Below are 26,921 nucleotides of genomic sequence, written 5' to 3'. Positions count from 1 at the left end.
CACTGTAATTTATTTTCTTTTTCTGTAGAGATTTAGACAAATTGGAAAAGAACCAAAAAGCAAAGTCAACTAACAGCTGTGAAATATGTAAATAGCAAATGTATTAGCATAAGTTTTATTAGCCTTTAGAAAATAAGGGTGTTTTCTTATGCAGACTTATGAATACCTTTCTCTAAGGATCACAGACAAGCACTGAAATACATATTCACAGGCTACCTTTCCTCTGAAATATTACTGCAGGTATTCAGCAGAACTGCATTAAAGTATCACAGAATCACAGAATCACAGAATCCCAAGGGTTGGAAGGGACCTCAAAAGATCATCTAGTCCAACCCCCCTGCAAGAGCAGGGTAACCTACAGTACATCACACAGGAACTTGTAATAAGAAAGATTTGTGAGACAGAATTATAGTGACTAATAACGTGTAACTTTGAAAATCAAAGTTTCCTAAATTAGATACACATAGAGCATTAAAAAAAATATGTAATAGTACATGTATAGATCTGGATGCATCATCTATGCATATGTCTATGGCATAGTCTACAGCTATGCAGAATTTTCTTGTCAGCAATTGTTGGCTGAAGACCTACATAGTTACAAACTTGAAAAATTGAAGAAAATTTTCCATGTAATTGTTACTGCAGTTGTTTCAGATAGGGTATTCCTGACCAAAAACTTGCCTCTAACAATTTCTTACATTTTTGCTCATCGCTTGTCTAAAAAGATTCATATTTTGGTTTTGGTGCTTTGGAAGGATATAGACATATGTGTGTATATTTTTACATACATAGCACTATGATAGCATTGAATACGTAGTATTCTGAAGTATTATACAAATATAAATATAAATTAAATATAAATAAAAGTGGGGGGAAGGGGTGTGTTAAGGGTTTGGGATTATAAATTCAGAAAAGTAGGTTCTAGTTTCAAATCTTCCTTGGGATCAGTTTGCCATATCTGTCAATATTTCTATTCACAACTTACTGCCCTGTATATCAATAAGACATGCCTGACTTCACTTAGTAAATAAAAGAGTACTGGTAAATTACTAGGTATTACTTATTGTTACCAGAGTACGCCTTATCCTAGAGTATGACCAACTGAGTTATAGAAAGGTAATTTCTCAAAGTAATTTCTAAACAGTACACGTTGCCCTTTTCTTTGCAACTGTTGATACCCCATGAGCAACAGCTTAGAGAAGGTCTAAAAACTTGTATTACTAAATGAATATAACCTTCTTTATTTTTTAATGAGAAATGATACAGAGCAAAAAGGAGATTTAGCAGACTAATGTCAAATAATATTGTATTTTTCATGACTGCAGAAAGAGTTACTTACCATGACAAAATGGATTTGTTGGTTATAAGAACTGACAGTGAAACCAAAAGCATTTTCAAATGGAATTATGAGAATATCATCATCACAGGACTGTTGATATAAAGTGATTTTGATTGCTTGGATTGCAAAGTAGGTCCTAAACGACCTATGCTAACATGAAGTGTCAGTTTTACAACTGATGGTGGTATTAAAGATACTGTATTCCTTTCTCTTGAACAGTTTACACTTTATTAAAAGGTATACAAATGGATTTTCATCTGCAAGTGGTGGAGTGTACTTAAGAAGTCAATGGTTTAAGAAAAATTAATTTTAAGCATTGAGGAATTGTTCACAGGTGCATGAGAGCAATAGGAACTGCATTGCCTGTGTGCCACTTCAAACTACTGCTTGCCTGGCTTTGGAAAGGGTGTTGCAGCAGGATCATATTCATTCTGCTCATCTGTAAGACTCCTATTTACCTGAAGCATGGCTAGGACTGGGATGCTGAAATATAAATGTTTCCTAGTGATAGCTTTCTTCCATGTAATTAGCATTCAACAAAGTATGATCCAGACAATAACTCAGTATATACAAGGAATATTACCTTCCCTGTATTTCATCCGCATAATTCTTCCTCCGGATATTACCAGCATCTCCACTGGTGCAAATAAGGATACCCTTGTGCCATGCTGTAGGTGAACTGTGGACCTAGGGATGTATCTTGACAGCAAAGAAGTCTGCTATTTTCACCACTGGTTTCAGTGCAGTCAGAATTGTGTCCCAGGTCTTGTTTATTGTTTATCTGTTTTTACAAATATTTTGCAGCTTTCACTTTCAAAGCCATGAGTGTAATATATCTTAGATTAAACATGAAGCCAGATGTGCAAGCATTTTACTATTCTAACAGCAAAAGTAACCTTAGCTTTGCTTTCCAGAGCACAAAGAGTACTCCCCTTGCGGGAGATTTATTTCAGTTATAGTTATATAAAAGTAGCAGTTCAGAAGAAGGCTTTTTAGTTTTACATTCTTGATTCTTGTATCTAAAAAAAAGTAATACAATGAATTTACCAAGTATTTTATTATACATTCAAAGTCTACTTTGTAATTATTTCATTCCTATTTCCAATAAAGGACTACAGCTACTCATGGCAACTGCAGAATTTCAACCAAAAAGGCTTTATATGGAGAATACAGAAATCTTACGTCAACAATCTAGAACTTTGTGCACTTTGAATGCGTGTTCCTGATAGTGTTGGGTAGTCTGGTCTCTTTGTCCTGGCCTCTCCAACCATGCCTTCTGCTGCCTCATTTCTTAAGAAGTGGAGACAGGAGGTTTAACATAGTAAGAGTTTAGAAAATGTCAAAATTAATAATAAGTAAATGGAAAGTTTTAAATCACCTTGTGTAAAGGTTACTTTCCTATAAAAATAACTAACAGGTTTTTATAAAACAAAGCTTGATAGATCTCAGTAATTTTGGAAAATTACTGAATCAATCCGTTTATTTTTATCAGATAGAAGGCACCAGGATGTGCACAATAGCATGCATTCTGCTTGGCTGAGGACCACTCGCAGTGGTTCTTCCTGTTTACTTGGAAGTGCTGTTCCGTATGGTCTTTGAGCCCAGAACTATGTGAGTTTTGGAAAGAACTGCCTATATCACTGCATTTGACATAGAGAGACATTGCTAATAAAGTCTCTTCTTACATGTTAAATGTTCTTCCCAGATCTTTCTTCTTTTGAAGTTTTCTACTACCAGTTTGTCTATGACATAAGCACAGCTATTTAGAGGTTCTATTCTACTATTCAAAATGCCAGTGACATCATTACAAATGTCCTCTACTGCATAGACCCAGACTACTGACAGCAGATTCTTCCTAAAATGAACACTGCTTTGCTGTAGTTACCCAAAAAATCATGTCTGCACTTAGGTTTATCTTTCATGTAATCATACATTTAAGAACTTTGAGGATTGATTCAACACCTTCAGCATAGCACAGTTCCAAGTTTCATTCCTAAACTACAACACAAACCAATGCTAGATGCTGAATGGCTTAATACAAAATAATAATTAACACCATGAGATTCTGTATGAAGTTCTGCAAGACAAAGAAAAGACACCTATTTGGGAGCAAAAGCCAGTTCAGACTTAATGAGATTAGCTTTAAAGGGAACTGCCTATTGACAGGCACTTCCACTTCATCACAAACAATAGCTTACAAAAAAGATATTGCTAAGTTACTTAAGATACATGGCTATCTTAACATAGCAAGTTGTTCCCTAGTTTGTCACAGTCTGAGCACGGTTGTGCTTCTTTCACTTTGCTACTTGAGGCCAATTCCGGGGACTGCAAGCAGAAATGGAAACACAGGACGAAGTAATCTCACAGCAGCTCCAAAGAGTAATTCTAGCTGGATGACCAAGAGAAAACGGCTTGTGTCCTTTCAAACCTAAAAGCGTACTGAGCCAATCAAAATTTAATTGCTTTCTGTAGATTAAAGTAATTCTGTCTCTTTTAAGAGTTCCATTAAAATCTTGAAAGGATGTGAGTAAAAAAAAATCATTTCTCCAAGTTCACAGTGGAGCAGCATCAGTTTCAAAGTTTTTGTTTTTCAGGAGCTGTGCTGGTGCACTAATTTACATTTAGATAACACCTCTCATCTTGAAGGATCCCAAATCACTTTACAAAATCTTAAGGGTGTAAAGGAATTGCCTCATTTAACCACCAAAGTATAGAAGTGCAGTGACCTATAAACTAAAACACCAAAGCCCACATGACTCAACTCTTAACACAGCCGATAAGCACAAGTACAAAAGGAACACCAAATCCAAAGGGTTGTTCCCATACAGTGGAATCCCTAGACTATATTTTAGGTAAGCAGGGTAGCAGTCCTCTGAATTTGAGCAGGTCATGGCTGAGATGCCAAAAAAGGCATAAGACATTCAATGGCTTCCATATCTATTTCTGGGAAAATGTCTTTGTTCTAGAGCATTAGTTCAGTATTGACTGAAGTGAACTATGAATTACTCAGCTGCTACCATTATAGTCCATGCTTCCTTTAGGAATCAGTCCATTAGAAGGGAAGTAGCTTTAGTCCAAACTCTTCCAAAGTGGTAAAGCAGCTGCACACAGAGGAAATACTTTCTTCTCTTTTCTCTCACCACATCCACATATTTCCAGAAGGTTAAGACAAAACTGCTGTCCTTCAGTGCATTCTCTGTGTTCTTTCTGCCCTGAGCTACCTGCTTATAGCATTAAATCCACTTCTGTCATCCTTCTCAGGAAGATATTATATACTCATATGTTTCATCACCATCCTACAGATGCTGATGTAATAGACCTTACCCTGTTTATACCATGAAACATGTGTGGTATGATGTTCTGTTTTAGAGTCACATTAATGTGTTAGTAAAGCAAAAGGTGGTTTATTTACCTTTTTGGTTTTGGTAAGCCAATGGAAATTGCATCTGTTTTGGGATGTTTTGCAATTCACTCTGGATGAGATAATAAAAGATAATAAACCAGAAAATCTGAGAACATATCAAAATCTGCAAAGAAAGTGACTGAATTCAGCTATGGACTTGTTCCAGTTTCTTCTAATGCCAGCAAAGTAGTTGCATATGAAAACAAATCAGTTATTTTGCTGCATTTCAGCTAGTAAAATGCAAATACTTTGAAACTACCTGCATTAAAAGTACTTTAAATGGGTTTACCTGCATTTGCCTTCACTTACCACCAGCCGTTGTTATTCACAACGTACATCCTTCTGGAAAATCTTGCTCTTCTTGATAATAAAAGTCATTTTACAATTGAATTGAATAAAAGCACTGGTAAATTCACCTAAATACAGCCATCAAACTTACCCTTTCACTGTGCTTAAGGTACAAATATTGTCACTAATTTTCACAATTTTGAAACATTAACAATAATATCTTCATCATAACTGATGTTATGTTAAAGGAGCAATACCACCATCTTACCATCTGTTTCACTTTGCATAGAAATGTACAGGAATCTAGCAGGAATACATACATGTACCACCCAGGAAGTCAGGAAGGAGGGGAGGACAAAAAAATACCTGCAATAAAAAGTAGGAATTGCACTTCACTAATTTGAAACAGAGCTGAGAAATTGATGCTGCATCTTTAAATAACTTGAGAAATGTATTTCATCTTTAATTCCCCATTTTCCTATTCAGAACAAGTGCTGCCCAGGACTGGTTTTCGAGCGGATTCCTCTGGCAAGTATTCTTCAGCCTTCATTGTTCTGTAAACTAGTTGTCCTTCATTTTATGTTTTAGTTATTCTTCTTTCTTTAATCATTTCTCTAGATAATGGCCAGTCATGACTGCCCAGTCACCATTTTATTTTTATGAGCTTTGTGGGGTTATAGAATGCTAACTCTAAATCTTTTCATAATAGATCTACATTTTGAGCAAGGAAAAATGTTTTTTTCTTTTCCTCAGCCAGTCTTTGTGTATGTTTCACAATGTTTTATGTGTACTTTCATACATTAGTGTTCACTCTAACATAAAAATGCATCTCTACACCTCAGGCCCAAATCTAAGCTGAAGTGATATTTTTTTATAAAACTAAAATGAATTCTACTTGAGTTTGCAATAGGACTGATATATTTTGCAGACCTGCCCATTCCTTGCTCCCATTCATATATCCTGTTGTATAAAAACCTAAAAGAAAAAGCTTTCAAAACCAGATTTCTTTTGGTGTTTGAATCAACATCGGTCTTGTAAAGTGGCAATGGACTTGTTTAAAAAACAGCAATATTCAATTTCTTAATGTTGTGAACTGTTAAAACAAGCATCCCATTCAAAAAGGCTGTTTTGACAGTCCCATTAAAGTCTTTTCTAGTCCTACACAGATTGGACAGACATCTTTAAGTATGATACTGGGCCAGTTTTGCATACCGCTGTAGAGTTTATATATTGAATAACTGTTAGCACACAAATTATTTTTTTCTTTTTTTTTTTTCCTTTGATTTACTGGTTTTTACACTGAAGTCTTTATTTTCCAGCTTTTCCTCTCTATAAATATCAAGAGGAAGTACATACGTTTTTTAAAAAGCTGCTCACATTGGAAACCAGAATACCCATGACTGTTTTCAGGCTTTTCATGTCTTACAAGAGCATCTGAAACTCAGATTAACAGTTATCTTAGATTTGTTGCAATCACAATTCATAATTCATAGTAATGATTTATATGGAACAAAAATCTTCACCATCATCAGCAAAGGAGTCCAAATTAATTTTTATTTTAGTGGAATATTTGAATACAGCCAGAAAGACTGTAAAATTATTGCAACTGAGTTCTTCATCCTTTTTTTAATTGCAATGTAGAAGAGATTTAACAAAGAAAATTTTCCATCTGTACATTTATAGCATCATCCCAACTACCATGTTTATCACTACAAAAATCACAGCACTGCAGTACGGAAATGTAGCTGAGAGTTGATAATCACATCTTCACCTATGAAGTCTCACTATTTTTCAGTAACAATCTATACTGCTACCTTTACATTCCCTGTCATGCAGGAACCAGAAAACAGGATTTCCCAACGCTCTTTATTGTCCTTGGTGTGCAGCAATGATCAGATCATAGCTTGTCCAATAGCATTCTCAATTTCTTGGGGGAGCCAGTTGATTTTATCTTCTAGCAAAATGAATTGTTATTTGGGGTTTTTTTTATCTTGTAGGCCAAATGATCAGTTAAGAAAGTTTTCCTTTACAGGAAAAGTAGCAGCACAATGCTGTAACTATGGAAAAGACAATGAAGTTACTAGCAGGCAAAGCTAAAGTTCTTTTTCTAATATAAATGTGTAGAGAGGCAAGGGAGAGCAGGCAGCACTGTTATTCTTGCATAAGATACCCATATTTTGTGATCAGAAATACTGTCTTTAAGCTGAAACTGTCCTTTTAGTCAAACTGGTAGTAGATGGGATGTTCAGGTATATTAAGTTGACTGGAAGGATAAGCAAACTGTGCAAAAGACTGCAGTAATTCAGCCTTGGCTCGACCCCCTTGTCTGCAAACCAATTAATTTCTTCTTACTTAGCATGATCCACAAGGTGCTAATCTAGTTTACCAAGAGAAAAAAAAGGCATGTTTTCCATAAAGAAGTGATATTAACCAAGAGCTTGTAGTATCATGCAAGGCACAGGAGCATAATTTTTCTGTAAGTGTAGGTAATTTTCTTTGTATGATCAACTGAAAATCTGCTCCAGCAAAAAAAGACAAATTTTAGTTTATCTAAAAATCCTTTGTGGGGAAAAAAAAAAAAAAAAAGGACCACAATCTTAAAGAAGCAGGCACCAAAGAAAGATGAAATGTAGTCACTTACAAGGGTAAGAATACTTGATCAATATACTTTCAGGAATATTGAAACTGCTGCCATATAATAGTTGGGGCTTTTAGTAAATGTACAAAGCAGTAAATCTTCCTGTAGCGGAGTTACATTGTAGTGAACAACTTACCTGTCTTACAAAAACAGAAAAGTGATCTCATCGGCAGCAAGTCTTTAGAACTTATTTTCAATTAAAGACTAACTGCTGACATGGAGATAAATTGGGACCTAATGCAAAAGGAGTTTGTTGATGCTGGACTAACCCGTTAACTGATTTTTCACACCAAACAAGCAGTGCATGCTTAATCAATCTAGACTTCAACTAGACATTTTACAAAATGCCTGCTGTAACTGAATTACTTCCAGGTTAGCCTGGAGAAGACAGTGCTAAGAACAAGACATAAAGAGGAATGGCTAAAAAGCAGATAAGCAGTTCTACTAAAAGAACAGTTTCTGAAGTGAAACTTGTTGGTGAAGAGCCTTGCAATTAGCTGAGAGCTTTGCAATAAGTCTTGTGTTATTTTCATGAGTGACCTACGCATAAAAACCAAGGGTGGAAATTAGGTCCACATTCAGGCATGTAATTAACATATATATGGTGTAGCTGTCTCCAGACTAATGGAGGCCTGGTCAGTGCAGCCAATGGTGTTGTATCATACCAAGCATGAAAGCTGAAACCACCAGCAACAGCAGTGGAGGAAATGGTATTACAGCAGTGGAGGAAATGCTCTTAAGTGTAGTAGCAGTCACTGGTGATAGTGTGAAAGAATCACAGGCAATTACTGTGAAAGAATGAGTAAAATCATGGGGTGCAATCTATCAGTGAAAATTCTGAATGAGGCAGGTGACCTAGGGACAAAGGCCACAAACAAGCTCAGGTACCAGTGTCTTCTTTGCCTGTGTCTTTACTGGAAAGGTCTGTGTGCTGTTAGCTTGAAGAGGCTTGCAGTAACAGGGAGCTGGGCTAGGTGACCCAGGGTCCTTTCCAGTCCCATGTGCTTTTGCTTGGTGAGACAGAAAAGAGAATTGTATTTTAAAAGCAGTTTTCAGTGTCCTGGCAAGAGTTGGCAGAGGATGGGTTCCATAGGCTCCAGATATTTGGAAAGGAAGGCTCTTCTGAACAAGCATGATAGCACAGTCATTTAATCCCAAGACTTCCAAACTGTGTTAGAGCTCACACAGAAAAGTATTCCCATATACAGTAATTTTAGCCTAAACCTTTTCATGGTCAACCTGGCTTAACATTTTCCATTCTAAATGTGTAGAAAAACCAGCCTCTTTTAAAAAACCACTACCTCTTACTTTGGAGTCTGGTGTCAACATTGGTTTGAATCAGCTTTGTCAATGTGCATGTTTGAGGGATGTTTTCATCTCTGTGCGCAAGACACATTCTTCACAACCTGACATTCTTATACTTTCTTAATGTATTCCCAGCTGTGCATATCCATTCGTGTGTGTGCAAGCAAAGGTAATGCTTAGTTCGTGACAGACTGCTGGAAACAGTGCCTTTGGGCGTTAGACCTGGGCTATAAACAGTGATCCTACTGTGTCTATCTGTAAAACCCTCTCCCTAGTACTAAGCCCCATTTTGTTACACTTGGGCACAGCAGATCAGGTAGAGATAAGGTGTCACTTTCATCTTAAAATTCCTTTGCATCTTGCAACATTTAAACAACCTTTGCATTAACATACTGTGCATGCAAAACCTTCATATGGTCTTTTATTCACTGTTGAGACACTTATCAAATAAATTGAAAAAAGTCAGGATAATATGCTGTAAGGATCTGTTTGGGTTTGTATTCTAAATGTATGAGAAGCAACATGGTAGGCAAAGTATTGCTTTTATTTTAGCAATTGAAATACTTGTAATTCAGTATCACTCATACTATATACATTGCTGAAATAATGCACTATGCTGCTGCCTAGAGAGGTCATAGTGTAGAGCCACTGCATGTAGTTCTGTGTCTTTGTCTTTTCAAGACCTGACGGAAACTGAATCAGCTTTAATCCCACACTAAACTGCCCGACTCTGCAGTTTGTAAGGTGTCCACTGATGGCTCTGGAGGGGATCTGTAAATGAGTACCATTTAGTATTTAGTACTTTAGTACTTAAACTTAGTATTTAAGCCATCTATAGTCCCTCCCCTCCTGAGGAAACAGGAGAAACTATGAACAGTTTGCTGAAATAAACCTACTCATCCGTTTTTGTTTGTTGGAGTTGGCAACAAGCTGATGCTGGCCGAAAGCTGTCACAACTTAACAGACCAGAGTGTGATCTGTATGAAAGACCATTCCTATTAACCACTGCCTGCTGTAGGTAATGAGCCTAAAGCATCTCTGAACATGCAGACAAAGCAATAGTCAAAATAGAGAACTTCTTAGTCTTCTAGCTGCTTACAGTTTCACTTCAACTTTTATTTAGATTTCTCTATTGTATTTTGAGGGCATCAAGACACCACCACCACCACCACCCCAAATGGGCTCAAATAGCTCAAATGAAGCTAAAGACACATTTATAAGAAACTGACTTTTAAAAACCACCATGTTCCTGAACTGATATATTCCAGGGGAGAATATATGTTTATGGGCAAGTTATGCAGGCATATGGAAGCACAATCTTAATGATTCATAAAGCTGTTAAGATTTTAATTGAGTAGCATTAAGGAGTTCAAGTTAATGATGTTAGCTTTCAATTTAAACTCTAAGACTCAGTCTTATAATGATAGCTTTCGTCAAAACTCTTTATTGAAGGTATTACCTGAAAGTAGAGTGCTTAAAAGCTACGTTACATAAAAAGACATACTGCTTTATATCAGTATGTGGAGCTTAAATGGCCTGTAATGATTATTCATCTTTTGTAAGTTGACTGATTCTTTTCCTGTGTATCTCTATCTTCCATTTCAGTTTATTTTCTTTAGGTTTTAATGAAGTGCAAGGAAAACAAAGATCAAATACCACAGGTGGATGAACAGCAGTATGTTATGCAGTCAGTTGTAGGAAGAAGGCACCTTTATAACCTCTATTATGGACGGACTTTTCCAGTACTGTTCTCCTGTAAATGCATTCTTGCTTGGTTTAGTGTATTCTACTGAACATAATCAGCCTCCAAGAGATACCTATATTTTCAAGTCTCCTCCTTGTCTGTGTACAACACATTGTGTCCCATTTGTTTCCACCAGCTCTAACCAGGATGCCATTAGTCATGTGCAGTGAATACAAGGTGGGAGGGAAGATGGTGCAAATTCTCAAGACAAAGCCAAAATGTTTTCTCAGTGGGATTTCCATTTTAAACCAGGTCCTGATTACAAGGAGCTGGATGTTCACCTTCGGAGAATGGAGTCTGGGTTTGGCTTCAGGATCCTGGGAGGGGATGAGCCTGGACAGCCTGTGAGTTATTTCTTCCTGACTTTCCTTTTTACAACTCTAAGATCTGTGTAAAGGTCAGAAAAATGTTACTACATAGCTGAACCCACATGAACACAATGTTAAGGCTATAAGTAAAATGGCTGCTTTATTAATCCATAGAAAAAGACAGGACTCTCAGGTTGTCCTTATCTAGAAGATGCCACAGTTAATTAAGTTAAAATCAAGAAGAAATTAACTTAGAAACAGTGCATCACTCAGCCCTTTACTGCAGAGTGTGACCTGGCATCTTTTAATCTTGACTTTCCAAAACTGAGTTTAAGCAGAAGATTTAAAAAATCAAATTATGTAAGACTATATGTAACTGTGTTCAATGTAGACAGACTATATATATATATATATACATAAGGTCAAAAGATACTGTTGAGAACGCATTTTATTTCCAGAAGCATAGAAGGCCCCACCAGGAACAGTAGTCCATGTTCCAAGTTAGACAGCAACATCACGTGATGCATCAGGCATAAAAATGATCGCTTTACACCATTAGGAGGGACATAGCCTTGTAACCAAATGAAAAGTAACAAAATGTTACATAAAGTATAAAATAAAACATATGCACAAATTTTAAAAGAAATGTGTACACATTTTGGTAAGTTAGTGATAAATATAAATACTATAATTTTGAACAAGCAGGCAGTTTTAGTACTCCTTCAGAATAACTTTGATAATGTAACTGTGGTTTGTCAGGACTAATGCCAAATCAATAATGACATTTTATTATCACAACCTTAGACATAGTCCTGCATTACTACCTTTCTGAGGTAATGTATAACTAGTTGATAGGTATATTCCATATGCAAATTCATATGGAATAATACAGTTGTCAGTCAAGCATTAACATTAACCAACACATGGCTGCGAGAAACAAAGAAGTTCCTCTACTTTAAAATTATCAACATCTGTCAAAGTACTGATAAATATTAATAGTTTACTGATGCCTCATGTAAAAAGAAACAATCGCAATGTCTTCTAAAAAAGGTGTTTCAAGTGGTGATTGAAATGCAGAGGCCCTATTTTAGAATAAGTGTTTTGGAATGGATTTTGAAAGCTAAATAAGGTATATATATTTTTTGAAAGCTAAATAGGGTATAGCTGTACAGAAGGACGATAAAACAACACAGTTTCATCATCTGCATTTGCAGTGTGCCTGAAGACCCTCTGACATCTAACTTTCTTCCATGGAGCGTGTCCCAGCACACATAAAATGAGACCACTGAACTACCATGTGCACATTCTCCAGCTAAGCATTTTCAGCATTTTCTTTTCGGGATGGCCCAGTTAGTATGGGTTCTCAAAGGTCACCTACTGGGTGAAGCTAAAACAGAAATCTGTTCGGAGCTAGAGGAAATGTCCCATTTTATCACTTTATCCCGCAAAAAATCGTCATTAGTGGAAGATTTGGAAGTCTCCCTCTACCTGCTTTGGACAATGGTGACATTTCCAACCTCTCAGGAAAGTGTCCCTGGCTACAGAGCTACTCAGTATTCTAGGAAAGTCTGCCCTGGTGTCTCCTTTAGGGCTTTTTTCATTACAAATTGATAATTAAGTAGGCACAGACTGTGTCTGACTGCCTCTGCAGTTTGGATGTTTATGACATTCTCATGGAGAAAAGTGCAGCTCAAATGCCTCATCTAGAAGCTCATTACTTATATAAAATGGAACGATTTCAACCTGAAGGACTGAAAGAAAACTGGTTTAGAATATCTGATTCTGATAGTTAAGAATACATGCTGGGAAACCTGAATTTATGTCTCTTGTCAACAAGCCAATTGAGCGGGAACTTAGAAACGAGTCTTTTGCCTCCCAGCTACATGCATTATGCACTGAGCTGTTAGAGAGGAAGCAGCTCTTTCTAGTTTCTTTTCAACAAAGGACTGGCCTGGCTTTACTGTGAAAAGTCAGAGAGTTGTAGCTGGGTACCAAGTTCAGAGATAAGCACCCTGCTATTTTTGGAGAGCAGGACCAAAAATGCTGCCTTCTGTGAGCCAGCTTCTAAGATGCTTCACTGTCCTGCTGGACAATTGCTCTCAGCCTGCACTTAGCCCCAAGGTTGCTATCTCTGTTTCAGGGCCTGCAAGTACAAGAATATTTTTTCCTAAGATATATCAATCTAATGGGGCTCTATGTCCCCACAAACCATGTCTCTAAGTCCTCTGGAATAAATAAGATCCTAGCTTGAGGACCCTATGAAGCGAAAAGGCACATGGTTAGAGCTAGGTGTTGCAGTGCTGAACATCTCAGTTCTCACTCCCTCTTTGTTGCCCATCTACTTGTTTTCACTGCTCAAATTCATCACCAAAAAACCCCAAAATAATAGATGTATTCCACTTTTGTTAGTTTTCATCTATTTTTAATTCAAAATACAAGAATTCTTAACTGTTTTCTCTCCTCCACTGCTTCCCTGGTCCCACATGGACAGACCACCTGCAGCTTCCCATTTCTTTCACCTCCAGAAAAGGAGAGGCAGTTTCTGCATGTCCTCCAAACCCCTGCTTTTCATATGAAACAAGAACTGAAACACTTTGAAGTGTTTGTTTCAGCTCTCCTGCTGTGCAGTCACGTAGCACAGAACAAAAGGAAGCTTTCTTTGCCTTTTGTCTTTGTGGTTCAGTTTTTAAAAAGGAATATGGATTCTTCAGCATAAGGCTGCTTTTTCAAAGCAGCTGAATCCACACACAGTTTTTTTAGAAGGACAATACCGACACTATAGAGAGACTGTAGATTAGTTTCCTTCTAGTTATATAAGCTACCTGGCACCTTAGATGGAGAAAAGGCTGCTGGACTACTCCACTTTCCATATCTGTAAGAATAACTATGCTTTCCAAAGACTTGAATTTATTGAGAGATTTCAAATATCAAGACTGTGTGTTGTGCCACTTCAAATAATCTCTCAAATCTCATAAGATCATCACCGCAGGTATTTATCACATCTCCCCGTAACTTGAGTTAATCTGACTCTGTTAGAGTGGATTACAGTATCACTGAGAGATTGTAAATATATTGAAACTGGAACTTTACTGAACTTTCAGATTGCTGTCCCAAAGCAGGGAAGTATTTTGTATACTTTGCACAGCTCAAACTCAGGATCACAGGAACATATACATAATTGCACTAAGAGTTCCACCTTTTCAGCACGGATTGACTGGGAGTCTTCTAAAAAATGCCTGCAAGATGAATGTCTATAATCCTTTTATAATCAATGCCAAGAAGCAGACATTTCTAAAACATAACAGATGCCCATAGAGCAAAATCTAGGGTACTGCAGACCACGCCTTCAAAATTCCTATTTTTAACAGTGATTAGACGGAGTTCAGATGATTATCTTGGATTTAGAAATCACAGACACTTAAAATTAGGTGAGATGAATCAGACCTTTTAAATTTTACTATGTGCCTGTGAAGCTACTCTGTTATATTCAGAGAAAATGAAACACAAAGTCAAATAATTGCCAAGAATCACAAACATGTTACAAAAGTTAGTATCAAAATAGATTGATATGTATGAGTTAATAGACCCAGGCTTCAATTTCGCATTATGCTCTGTCACAATCTTCCTAATCAATCCCAGCATTTCTCACCTTTAATCTCAAGCAATAGGTGAAACTTTCCCTTTTCTCTACAACACACTCTTTATTGCCTACATGTCATCATCCATTTCCTCATACATTCAAAGCAATATCATGCCAGTGTGAAACTGCTTTATAGAGATAATATAATATTGATAAATAATTTTCCAGTTTGTTTTTTGCTTGTAGAATTTATAACTATTATGGAAACTACTCAGTTGTGAAATGAGCAGGTGCTGGATAAGAACAAATTCAGACACAGAAAAGGAAAAAGAAGGAAAATTAAGTTATTCTTGCAGTTAAATATACCACATAACAGATATGGTGGACATCATCTTGACAGACCTAACTGAAGTGTTTAAATTTAGACTTTGCTGCTTATGTTAGTAGTCAGTTCCACCACTGAGATAAGTAACACAATCACATTTCACTGTGGATATGTGAAATATCAGCAATAATTAGTTAGTAGTCAAAACCAGACAGAATTTTTGCACTTTGCTGTAGATACTGATGGACCTACATGCTATGATCTGCATTTATGTTTCTCCAGAGGTTAAAGATGCACGAATTATTCCATACTTTGGCAAACAATTATAAAGAAACTGCAAATACCCACTAAAATCACAAGAAGGCAGCCCCTACAATATTCCAAGCTGCAGAGGGTTATCACCCATTTATTCCCAAGATAACTAGGAAAAAGTTCTTACTCATATGAGATGCCTGAATGCAAACTTTTGAGAATACTTTGTGGAGATCCAGCTAAATGTAGATTTAGACAGCATTTTTTCTAAGCCACTAAAGGAGCATAAATCCATGATTCATAGTTGGATTTTGCACAAAGAATTTTCCAAAGCTTTGAGGTATATTCTTTCACTATTTGAAGGACAGAATGGAGAACCTGAAAGAATCTGTCTGGCAACTCAGCCTGCCACTGCTTAACAGGATCCCAAGAACACCAGAAAGTAGGAAAATGCTGCATCGTTCTCTCTTTGCTAAGTTTTGAAAGCAAAAGTGAGCCAAAGGGAGGCTAGAAACTGGTGAAAATTCTCCAGGCTCCACATGGGGTTTCATTTAAACGCTCTGCTGGGATACGTGCAACTCTGCAGCTAAGACCACAAAAAACACAAGACCACCTGCATCCCTACCATATCTAGCCTTTGCGGTTCATCATGAAAAGCAAGACTTGATAGCTTTTATCTTTTATTATTTAAAAGGGATTGTCAAACGGCATGTCATATCCATCATTCTGTGCTCACTCTCACACTGAACAAGAGAAAGGAAAATTGAAACACGCTCTATGAATGCTTTAATATTCTTTCAAAGAAAGCACGTTTTGTTTGAATCAGTCTCAACTGTTCTACCAGTTATTCCACAGGGGAAATACATATGTCTTCTTCTAATAAATTATGTGAATTTATATGCACAGAAAGTGGAGAAAGTCGTTAAAAGGTTTTGAACAGATTTTTCACAAGTTTATATGTCCCATACAGATTACATTTAAATTTCAATTTGGGAAAACAACATCTGCCCAGAGTAAGATTACGCTTCTCCTCTTTTTCCGTTTTGTTTTCCATTTTGTTAACCACCACTTGAGCAATTATCCATTATGAGTAACAATATTTAATATAGCGCTTCTTTTCCAAAACAAACTGTGTGGTAGTCACTTCCACTACAGACCTCAGTTGTATTACTCTGGGTGCTTAAAATATGCAGCAGTGAAGAAACTTCAGTAAGAAATATGCAGATTAACCCTTACAGGGGATTAATCTGTTTAGATCTTCTGCACAATGTAGTCTATATAAGCTCAACACTCCTTATAGACAGATTGTCTTGAGTGGAAGATATCGGGTAGATCATCCTTAGATGAGGATTCTCAGGTATAGCACATCTACACTGGTAGGAAACATCTTCTCACCAAAGGCAAGTCATACTCACAGAGGATAAGCACAACTTTCAAACACACACGGACCTCTTCATCTGCACTGCACCACTACCTTAATTTCAAAAGAAAGGGAAAATCACTGCAACATTCACGACACTCAGCTGGAGGCTCAGGGTATATATGACAGGATTTTGTTTCTTTACTGCCTAGATTCTTATTGGAGCAGTAATTGCCATGGGCTCAGCAGACCGAGATGGTCGTCTCCACCCTGGTGATGAGCTGGTGTATGTAGATGGGATTCCAGTGGCCGGCAAAACCCACCGATATGTGATTGATCTTATGCATAATGCTGCTCGAAATGGGCAAGTGAATCTTACTGTGAGGAGAAAGGTGCTACCCACAGGTGAGTGAAAGCTGCTGTAGAGAAAATTAAAGTCAGTGTTTGTGTCATTTTGAAGACAGAATAATTGTAAATGTGTGTCCCTTCTTTCTGTGATAAAAACGCTACCGCTGAGTGTTGTTTCCTTCGGAAGTGGAAACAATACTGGCAACCCTGGTGTGGTGATCATGAGTGCTGGATTTGTTCCATGCTTTCTCGGTCTGTGCTGTCTCCTTTTGTCCACTTTTTGGGGAAAAAAACGTTCACCTAGGTTAATGCTGTTAAAGCTGGCTGTGTCAAAAAGCAATCAGAGAAAGGCTCAAAGACTGTTAACTGTTTAGGGCAGGAACTCATTTCACTCTTGTATTTGTTAAAAGCCCATTTCTGGTCTCACTGATGTCATCTGGAATTTTCCCCCTGACTACAACACAAGCTAGCTGAAAACCTTCTGTGTGGCACAAGTGGCTCTTAGGAACAGGGCGGAATCCTCTCATCAAGGAGACACATTCAGTAAATAAACCTAAAATGACATGGTCAAGGGTGAGGTGTCCCTGCCCATGGCAGGGGGGTTGGAACTAGATGATCTTAAGGTCCTTTCCAACCCAAACCATTCAGTGATCCTATGAAGAATTTGAAGTATATTAAACCTTTAGACTAGCTCGGTCTCAATTGTTGAAAATCACTCAAAGCTGGAAAAGATGTGTGGCAGTGTCTATTAAAGCTTTAATGGGAGAATTTGCTGCCATTCCATTGCAACCATTGCTTACCCAAGGAAAGAAGTTTATTTAAGAACTTTTCAAACATTTGTGGTGGCGAGTACACTTCACTGAGGCACCAGAAATGAGCAAAACCACGTTCCCAAGCCTGTCCTGTCTTCCGCCTCTCCATGCCCTAGATCTGCTGTCATTGCCTGCGCCGTTCGTCCCCCTGCCAAAAAGCCGCCTTCCCACTCACCCCCGTCTTCGCAGTCCCCCTCCCACTGCGGCACCGCAGCGCCAGTCTCGCGGGACTGACTTTCTTCTGTTACTGACTCCAGAGTCCTCCAGCCAGAAAGGTCCCCCTCCGCCGGGTGCGACACCCCCTCGCAGCTCCCCCAGCGCTAGGAAAATGGCCAATAACCAAGGTAATCCGCCGAGCGCTTGCGATTAGCACCTCTCCCGGGTCAGCCGCCTGTACAGACTGCAGGCAAGATTAGCAAGAGGGTTAGCTCGGAGTGGATGCCAGCTTTCGCTGCTGCTTGTTTCGTATGAAATGAGTGAGTCTATTAGACACTCTGGTCTCCTGGCACAGAATGCGAAGCAAGCTGGTAAAACACCTGGAGTTATTCTTGGGCCTTGAGAGTGCCACACCAGGGAGTAGAGTGTGTAACTCATTAATGTTTAAGCATTTCAGGAGCTGAACGGGATTTTAATTTGGTGTGTTATAACATAAGCTTTGTGGAAAAATTTTTGGAACGGCCGATGTTTGGCAGGACTGAAAGATGCTATACTGACACAGCAGGCCAACTGATTCTGTGTGAATTTCTCACCAGCGTGAATGTATACAACAGAAGGATCTGGGGCTTTCCTTACCTGCCTGATAACTGATGTACCTATCTCAGCCCTCACCTGGAATCGCCATTTTGCACAGATATTTACCTAGATCTGGAACAGAAAATCACCATTCACAAGCTCTGGAAAAAAAAAATATTAGGAAAATGTGGTATTTGGAACACCGCTGATTAAAATGCCATTTTCTTTTCACAGGCAGAAGCAAGAAGTAATACTTCTGGTGAATATCTGTTGCACAGCTGACAATCAATAGCCATTTACACTTTTCCTTCTTTATCTTTCTTTTCCTATACTTAATGGTATTCAGTTGCATTCTTTTATGGCCAAGCTAGCTCTTGGTCACTCTTCAGGGTAAGATAATTTCCCTTCTGTTGCAGCCATACTGACATAAACAATATTCAGATTTCTGAAACATGACAGCCAGAAAATGAGATCTCTCTTGTCACTGACTGTGGCATTTAGTTGCAGATTTGGTTCAATAACTCTTGCAGATTTTCAATTCTAATGCAGGAGTATAATAATTGTTTGTTTTTCTTCCTCTTTATTCTCTCTAATCACTTTATTTCATAGTTGCAGAAGGACTGCTAAAGGACACACCTGACTGAGAAAACAACAGCTTGTCCTTGGATGGTGTTTATGTTATTCATATATACACACTGAAGGTCTAATTTGCAAGCTCTCTTCCTAGGATGTATGTGTGTATGCAGAAGCTCTTCACATGTTCAGTAGAATGGCTACCACTCTCATTGCTGCAAACAGAAAACTTACATTCACCTAATAGTTCTGTATTAAAACTGTCAATACATGCTGAATCATGTAAACAGCTTAGGTCTGTGAGGAATGTAAATCTTTTTTCCCATCTGGAAGTGTAACTTTACTGTTTTCCATTGCCAAAATATTGGTACTAAAAAAAGGTGTGTAATCCCACAAGATTTAACTTGTTCCTTGTTCCCATTACTTTGTAGTAATACTGGAGTGTGGATGGGCTCTATTTTCACTTCTGCCCTTATGAACTTGCCACACAAGAGCATCTTCAAAGCCTTTAAATGACCACCTCTTCTGTCACAACACCCACAGAAAAACTGTTTGTGATTATTTTTCATTGTGTAACTGCTCAGTTCTATGAACATCTTTTGAGTATGCTAATCAACTTGTAAGAATATTATGCAGCTAATCCTAATTACTCTATGTTAGCTGCCTGCTTAAATTCTTTTAATCCTAACACAGATAATTTTATATTGGATTAGACAGTCACATTTTCCTCCTCATGACAGACGAACCATCAGACAAGGGAGTAGTGCTTGCTAATGGTTTTGCAATCCAGATAGCCAGTGTTTCTTACTTTCGTCTCTTGTAGATAGCTTAGCTGTGAGTGTTCATGCTTACTTTATCTGATTACTCTTCAGTGTTTTGCATAATTGTGTAGATTCTTGTCTGTCTGCATCTATTACAGCTCCTAGTTTAATACTTGTAGTAGTCTAGGCTATAGACAGTCAACTGTATTCATGTTGCATTAGCAAATGTACTGTAAGTCACCGGGCCACTGAGCAAATCAGACTGTAATACTGGTGTGATTTATGTTGTAGGAGAACCGTGCCCAGAGAATGGCAGAAGCCCAGGCTCAGTGTCTACGCACCACAGTTCTCCAAGAAGTGACTACACCACTTATGCTAACAGTAATCATGCTGTCTCTAGTAGCAATGCTACACCGCCGGAGGGCTTCACTTCTCACAGCCTGCAAACCAGTGATGTGGTGATCCACCGCAAGGAGAATGAAGGCTTTGGCTTTGTTATCATCAGTTCCCTGAACAGGCCTGAATCTGGGTCCACAATAAGTAAGTAAATCACATGTTTTAGTTTAGATTTTTCCAAGTTTGCCCAGAATTAACCTGCTAATTAATCACTGAAGAGATTAAAACTGAAGAGACTCTTAAGGGTGTTTCCAGGATCATGGTTTACTTGTCTGTTGTGTCTTAGAGAAAACCAAAGGTTATTCTGGCCTCTGAGGCTCTGTGCTTCAAATAGTTACTTGGTACGTTATGACTGACCCATGAAGTAGACTTTATGTGTTCCTATATCCCAAAGAGACACTGCAAGTAACCAATAGGGTTATGTGAAAAAATTATGCCCCACATGCAACTGAATTCTACTTTTTCTTAATCTTTTTTTAAATCAAGATGAAGTTCAGGAAGTTGAAATAAAAGCTTAGATCACAGCAAGCCCCATCACACCAGCTGTCCAGTTAGGGCATTGCAGAAACAATTGGAAAACAGGAAAACTGGTTAGACACAGTTGCACATAGGTTGATTTTTCAACTACCTGGAGTATAGACACTACAAAAGGTACAACTGAGTACAGGGAGTGGATGTATATAATGGCAGGATCTGCCCTTAATAATTACAGCTCACTTTATGTCCAGAAAATAATATTTGCTGGGGCTCAACTTTATTGCTTTTATAGAGGCATCTGGAGTCTTTTGAGATGTCAAAGGTATACCTAAGGAGAGGTCAGGCAGATGTGACATAGGACCTGCAGGAGTCTTAGGCCCTTCAGTAGTGGCTGCTGGAGGCACAGGGCTTCCTTTGTGTGTTTGAAATGGCATTTAACCAACTGAGAGCTGAGCCCATTGAAAGGAGGAAACATAAAGGCTTTCTGCTGGGAGACATCCACATCTCCCACCAAATCCCTCTCAAACTGTGAATGCTGACTGAAAAACGCTAACTGCTGAAAAACCAAGATAAGTGAGAACATTTGCCATTTTGCAAGTTGCAGCCTAATGCAACATGTTTTGAAGGAGCTAGTCTTTTGCCCAAAACTGGTTCCTGAAGAAATAGTATCACAATTTCAACTTTTAGGGCCAAAATTCATTCTTCTAAAGTCGTAACAGAAATACAGCTAAGCGAGTACTGAAAAGCCGTATCTCACAACAGCGAACAATCTCAGAAAAGTTCTTGCAGCATTTCATGATCATGCACTTATTCAAAGAGTTGCTTTTCATATTACCTCAGCTGAATTTTAAAATTCCACGATTGCCAGAATTAATATTGTAACAAAACCATGGATAATTAGTCTCTTGGGACTCTGAGTTTTCACTTTATTGACTATAATAGCCAACTGGAGGTTCTTTGCAGAAGATCAGACAAGAAAAAAATATCCATAGAGGACACTGAGATTCATACATATTCATCGTCAGCCACGAATTTCTCGAGAAAATTATTTCACAGGTTCAGTTTGTGGTTGGGAGAGATGGAGAGGGAAAGGGGAGAAGAAGAGGAAGAGAAAATGCCCAACTAACCAGACATTCTGTGACTGGAGTATTCTGCTGAAGACAACAGTCCTGAGTGCAAGATCCTGCTTTGCTGCCTATACTCTAACATGTTCCAGTGGTACTTTCCTTTCTCCCCAGGCAATTATATAGGTAGCCACTGTTGAACCTCAGCTGAACATCTCCAATACTGAAGTGAAATGACAGTCTGCTGTGGAACTGACAAGTGAATTTATTCAAATAATAACTGCATTGAATTTCAGTGATCCAAAGAGCACCCAAATCCTAAGTTTAGAAGAACAGCAATGAAGAAAAACATGACATTTGCTGTAGACAGTGACAGAAGAAAGAAGAAAATACCCTTTGTATGTGAATTCTGTGGCAAAACTGTAGTAGAAAAAGATAGCTGAAAATTGCATAATCTGTCGTCAGGAATAAAAACAGTCTAAAAATCATTGTCTATTTTTAGTTTAAGGTAGGTTAATTTTCTTTACTTGATTTTTATTTGGGTGAATTAATTTGGGCTGAATTAGTGGGAACACAGCAAGTAGACTGAGGGGAAATTATTATCCCCCTTTACTTAGCACTCATTAGGACACATCTAGAATACAGCATTCAAGTTTTAGGCCTTTTGGTAGAAGACAGAATAGAAAAACAGCAGCAGCAGCCACTGAGACCTCCTGAGGTCTGTTCCAGCTTGAAATAACCTGAAATCCTTTGATTAAAATACACAGTCAGGGATAGAAAGCATATTAGCAGTAGGAAAGTATCAACCAGATATAGGAGGCATAATGTCCAATATATAGCTTATATCAATATTGAAATACAGATCTGCACGGCACCATGTCAAGCACCTTGTAGTCACTCACTTCATAGAAGTAGTAGGTTAATTTGGTGAAATGTTGGACTATAGTTCCAGTGTTTCTGGTTTCAAAGTCAGTGATCTTGTTGCTAGCTGATGTATCCCCACGTGGCACAGAATGTTACTGTGCAGACATACCCTAATCATAAGCAGTTAAATGTTAATGCTGTAGATGCAAAGCAACTCTGAAAGAATCAAAGTGGGCAAAATAGGTCAGAAAAGGGAATCTCTTGTAGTGCCAGACACTACGAGGAATAGCATAGACTAAGAAGTTGTCTCGCTGGGAGCATCCTCAGGGCAAAGTGAAAAAGAGCTCCTTTGATTTAATAATGTTTATTTTGATAACTCTATTCCCTTCTCTACTTTCTTGTAAAACCAAAAGACTTGAGGACTTGGAAGTGTAATCATCACTTCTACTCAAGAAGGTAATTAATCATGCAGTGAAAGTATTTTCCTTCTTCTTGAAATGACACTTATAAACTATGTTTTACAGTCCAACAAATTACAATAGCTCTTTCTGACTACAGGAGTCACTTGTGTCACTAGCTGCTTCTGCTTCAAGCACTGGTGAAACTGTAGTCATTCCAATAGAGTTGCTACATCCAGGTTCATAGATTTGCTGCTTTGCAGGTGACCAGAAGCTCAAGAGGTTACAGAAAAGCTCACCCTCTGTTTGCTAAGCAAGTTAAAACTAGCTCTGTCTGTGAAACTGTAGGACCACCCCATGAAGTCAAAGTAGCAGTGCTCCAAGTCTCATATCCCTTTCCCACATAGCGTTCATGCTCTCTCTAACCTGCAAAAGGGCTGCAAAAGACTCAAAAGCAACCAGACTTAAGGATGTCATTGTGTTCCAAGAAGCTTACAGTCTTGGTCAACTTTTCTCTCTATACACTTTGCAAGGGGTTTGTCGTTACTACTGGTTTACAGACTTTGCCTTGCGGGAATTTTCAAAATACCAAATGCATTTTTTAACCCTTGATCCAGGCACAGCGGGGGCAGGCTACAGCCATAATCAGGGAATAGAAGATGTTTTCACATGTTGTGATAGGCAGCACCGTAGTAGCTGTCATTTTAGTAACTCACCGTTAGGTAGTTTGGAGCCAGACTTTAGATCTGGATGTAATTTTTACTTACTGGTACTTGCTTAAACATTCAGTTCTTGTGGCACATTTCTTTTCCTGTGTTCTGTAACAGTAGAAAAGACTCCTCTTCATCGAAGCATTGCTTGGGATTTTCTCTAATCCTTCACAGGGGATTATCTTGCACCAAACTGTAGTTCTGCTGTGGGGAAGATCAGGAGTGGAAAATGAATGAAAAGGATTGAATGAAGAGATTTCACAGGGCAAAGCAGGGGCATAGACAAGGTCAGCCATGCTATCAAAGATAAAGTGGATAAATAAAGAACTGTGCTTGAGTGGTATAACCAGGAGCAAGCTGTTTTGGCTAGCGAAGAGCACAGAAGATCTTAGAGTGCTAAGAGATTAAGAAAAGAAAATACACCTACCCAGGCTCCAGACCGCTTCCTAATGAAAGGATTAACTTCCACTGCTCCTAAAACATATCATCAAGTTTTCCTCCAGGCCTCATCACTAAATTAAAGGGTGCTTTGACTCTTGTCCCCTCTCCAGACAGGCCACCTAAATTTGACTTTACTCTGTGCTTTCTTTTGCTATGCAGGCTACACATAGTTTATCAGAATTTTGTCACCTCCAGTGGGATTTCTCTTGAGGATTCAGTGTCATGTTCCCACTAGAATGCTTGGAAGCTAACTCTAGGCTTCCACTTTTAGTATGGGGTGAATCTGGACTGATGTAACCTCACACCTCTGTGGAGACCTGTCTTTGCTCACCGAATTACGAAGATCTTTTAGATGCCCTGGTTCAGTTTTGGAGTTAAGTGGCTAGACTGAGCAAACTACAGCCTGTCTATGAAGTCCTGTCCTGAGGAATACCTTCATGCTTCCACCAGTAAAAATACTGGCATGATGTGTGGTTCTATGAGGAATGCTCCTCCTGGGGCTGTTCTCTCCAAATCCCCAACACATGAGGGTATGGAGATGCAGCAGTGCCTGCGGTGATGTCTCACAGATAGTGTTGTGCCATATTACAGCTAAAATAATGAAGTTGAGTTAATGAATCTACCCTCTGAATTACATTTAGGATAATACTAAATAGTGTGTGTCCTCTGTGGTAAAACTCCATTCTTATGGAGTTTTTTAGGGTATCAAGACAAGTTCATTATCTGCATCTCATGGAAAAACACTTGCACCCAGCTGGAAATGGCCGAAGGAGATTTCTAGATGAATTTGTCCCAGACCTTTATGAGTACGCTTGTCCCTGCCTACTTCATACCTTCCTGCTGCTTTTACTTCATGTGTTTGGAATGCAGCTTCCTCAAAGAGGAGAATTTGTGAACCCCTATAAATGTCTTAACACCCTAATTTCTGTAGAAAGAAACCATGTGTTGTAAACAGATCTTGTTACTGGCAACTTCCAGTGAAATTGGAAAATTGGCAATATTTCCATGAATTTTACTGTGCCTGGTACTGTCAGTTAGCACAGTTATAAGGTGCATTCTTGTTACGATCTTCCTCCTGCTTAAGAAAAGAGGAGTTGTAGATTTAATTTACCCCTACACTGCATATGCCAGTGACTGCTGGATATTCAAAACATGATAAAACGGAGTGTAATGGAAGAAGATACTCTCATTTCTTAAAAGATGCAGTCTTAAATAAAAACCGTAACTCCAAGATAAGCCTCTGCTGACTGCAGAAAATAGCGTTGTGAAGTAAGTCCCATTAAGCCCCAGAGTTTCTTTGAACTCCTTACAGTTAGAGATAAAAAACGGCTTATTGATCAATGATAACTGTGATTTGAGACAGTTATTTGTGCTGCAATTTTACTTGTGTTTCTACCTGGGTAAGATGGTGCCTGGGGACACAATTTTCTCTGACCAATCTGCAAATGCTAAAGAAAACAGAGCTTTGGAAATTAGGTTATGTCTACCCCACCTTGGACACCTTTGGAACACAGCAGTGGAAGCCTACCTGCAGTGTGAGTTCCCTATGGAAGGTGCTTGCAACCTGTGAGCAAAGAATTTGGTTTCTCATTTCTGCTTAGCTTTTTACATTCAGGTTTGAGCTGTTGTTCTGCCTCTTCAGCTACAAAATCACACTTTCTAAGCTTGTTTAACTGATAGTACCATTTGAAGCTAAAAGAAACTGCTACATAATTTAGTTTTGCAAATCAATATACGAATTAATACTAGCGAAATAACCTAGAGAAGAGAAATAAACTTTTAATATCACTGAAAATACATTGCTGCAATTTACCGGAGTGAAATACTCAGCTATTCGAGGGTAAAGCATAGAGGATCTTAACCACGTCACTCCCCTCTCCAGGTGACTTGTTCTCCAGCCTGTTCCTGAATAGATCACTTGGACCTAGTGGTGCTGCTCTTGTGTTTTTGAAGAACAAACTCTGCAAGTTTTCTTAGCACAAACCTGGGAAGGGGATCAAGGTTTTCCTAATGCTTCCACAGTGCTCGTTTTGCTTTCATGAGAAGCCTGAGTAAAAGTACCTAAGTTCCATTAATTTTATTTAGATCTTCAGATTGCTAAAATATGTGCACACCTAACTTCATATGCCTGTGCTATGCAAGCAAATATGCTGTGGTACCAGCATGCAATGGGATATTTCAATTCATAGGTTCATTAACCTTATAAGCAAAAGGGATTATTGTCATCTGCAATCATGCAGCATGCCACAGATTTCTATTTTCCAAATGAGTGTCACGTAAAATAGACCATCAGTTTCAGGAAAATATTTTATCTTTATTCTACTATTAGCCTTGATGGAAAGTCCACTGTACTTAAGCTCCCAAATTTTATATTATTCAGTAGCAATGAAATTACAGATGTTTACATTTAATATATTCTCCCAATTAAAATCTGATATGCTAGAGCCTGCTGGTTGAATGAAAACTCTTGCACCTTTTGAGAACTGAGGGTATAATACATATTCATATGATCAGCTGTATAACATTGAATAGGACAGCTGGCTGAAGAAGGTTCATTTGCTTGGTTTACTATCTATACCATTAACATCAGAAAAGACTGAAAGAATTTATCTGCCATGGGGTTTAATAGATAGAGGTTTGATTTTTTTCCCCTTAACTGATCATTTTTTACATTTAGCTACCATATAAGGGGGAAAAAAGACCCAGGAAAATTGCTTTCTGCCAAATACAGTCTCAACATTTATGTCTAAAAGGGCTGAATAGCTGTAAAAAAATTCTTGGTCTAAACCAGAAAAGAATTGTT

General features: G+C 38.3%; 1 protein-coding gene across 11 annotated transcripts in view; it reads left to right on the top strand.

Annotated features, from left to right (window-relative positions):
- Positions 1–26,921, top strand: part of MAGI2 (membrane associated guanylate kinase, WW and PDZ domain containing 2) — a 731,950-nt gene that overhangs the window by 646,399 nt on the left and 58,630 nt on the right. For all 11 annotated transcript variants that reach the window (XM_065666957.1, XM_065666908.1, XM_065666937.1 and 8 more), the window contains 3 exons: positions 10,970–11,061; positions 16,755–16,947; positions 20,060–20,308. In XM_065666957.1, coding sequence (XP_065523029.1) covers positions 10,970–11,061; positions 16,755–16,947; positions 20,060–20,308 — 534 coding nt within the window. The remainder of the gene's footprint in view (positions 1–10,969; positions 11,062–16,754; positions 16,948–20,059; positions 20,309–26,921) is intronic.

Source organism: Lathamus discolor, chromosome 1, assembly GCF_037157495.1.
Source record: "Lathamus discolor isolate bLatDis1 chromosome 1, bLatDis1.hap1, whole genome shotgun sequence".
Classification (NCBI taxonomy): Eukaryota; Metazoa; Chordata; class Aves; order Psittaciformes; family Psittacidae; genus Lathamus; species Lathamus discolor.
This window is presented reverse-complemented; position numbering and strand designations above follow the sequence as displayed.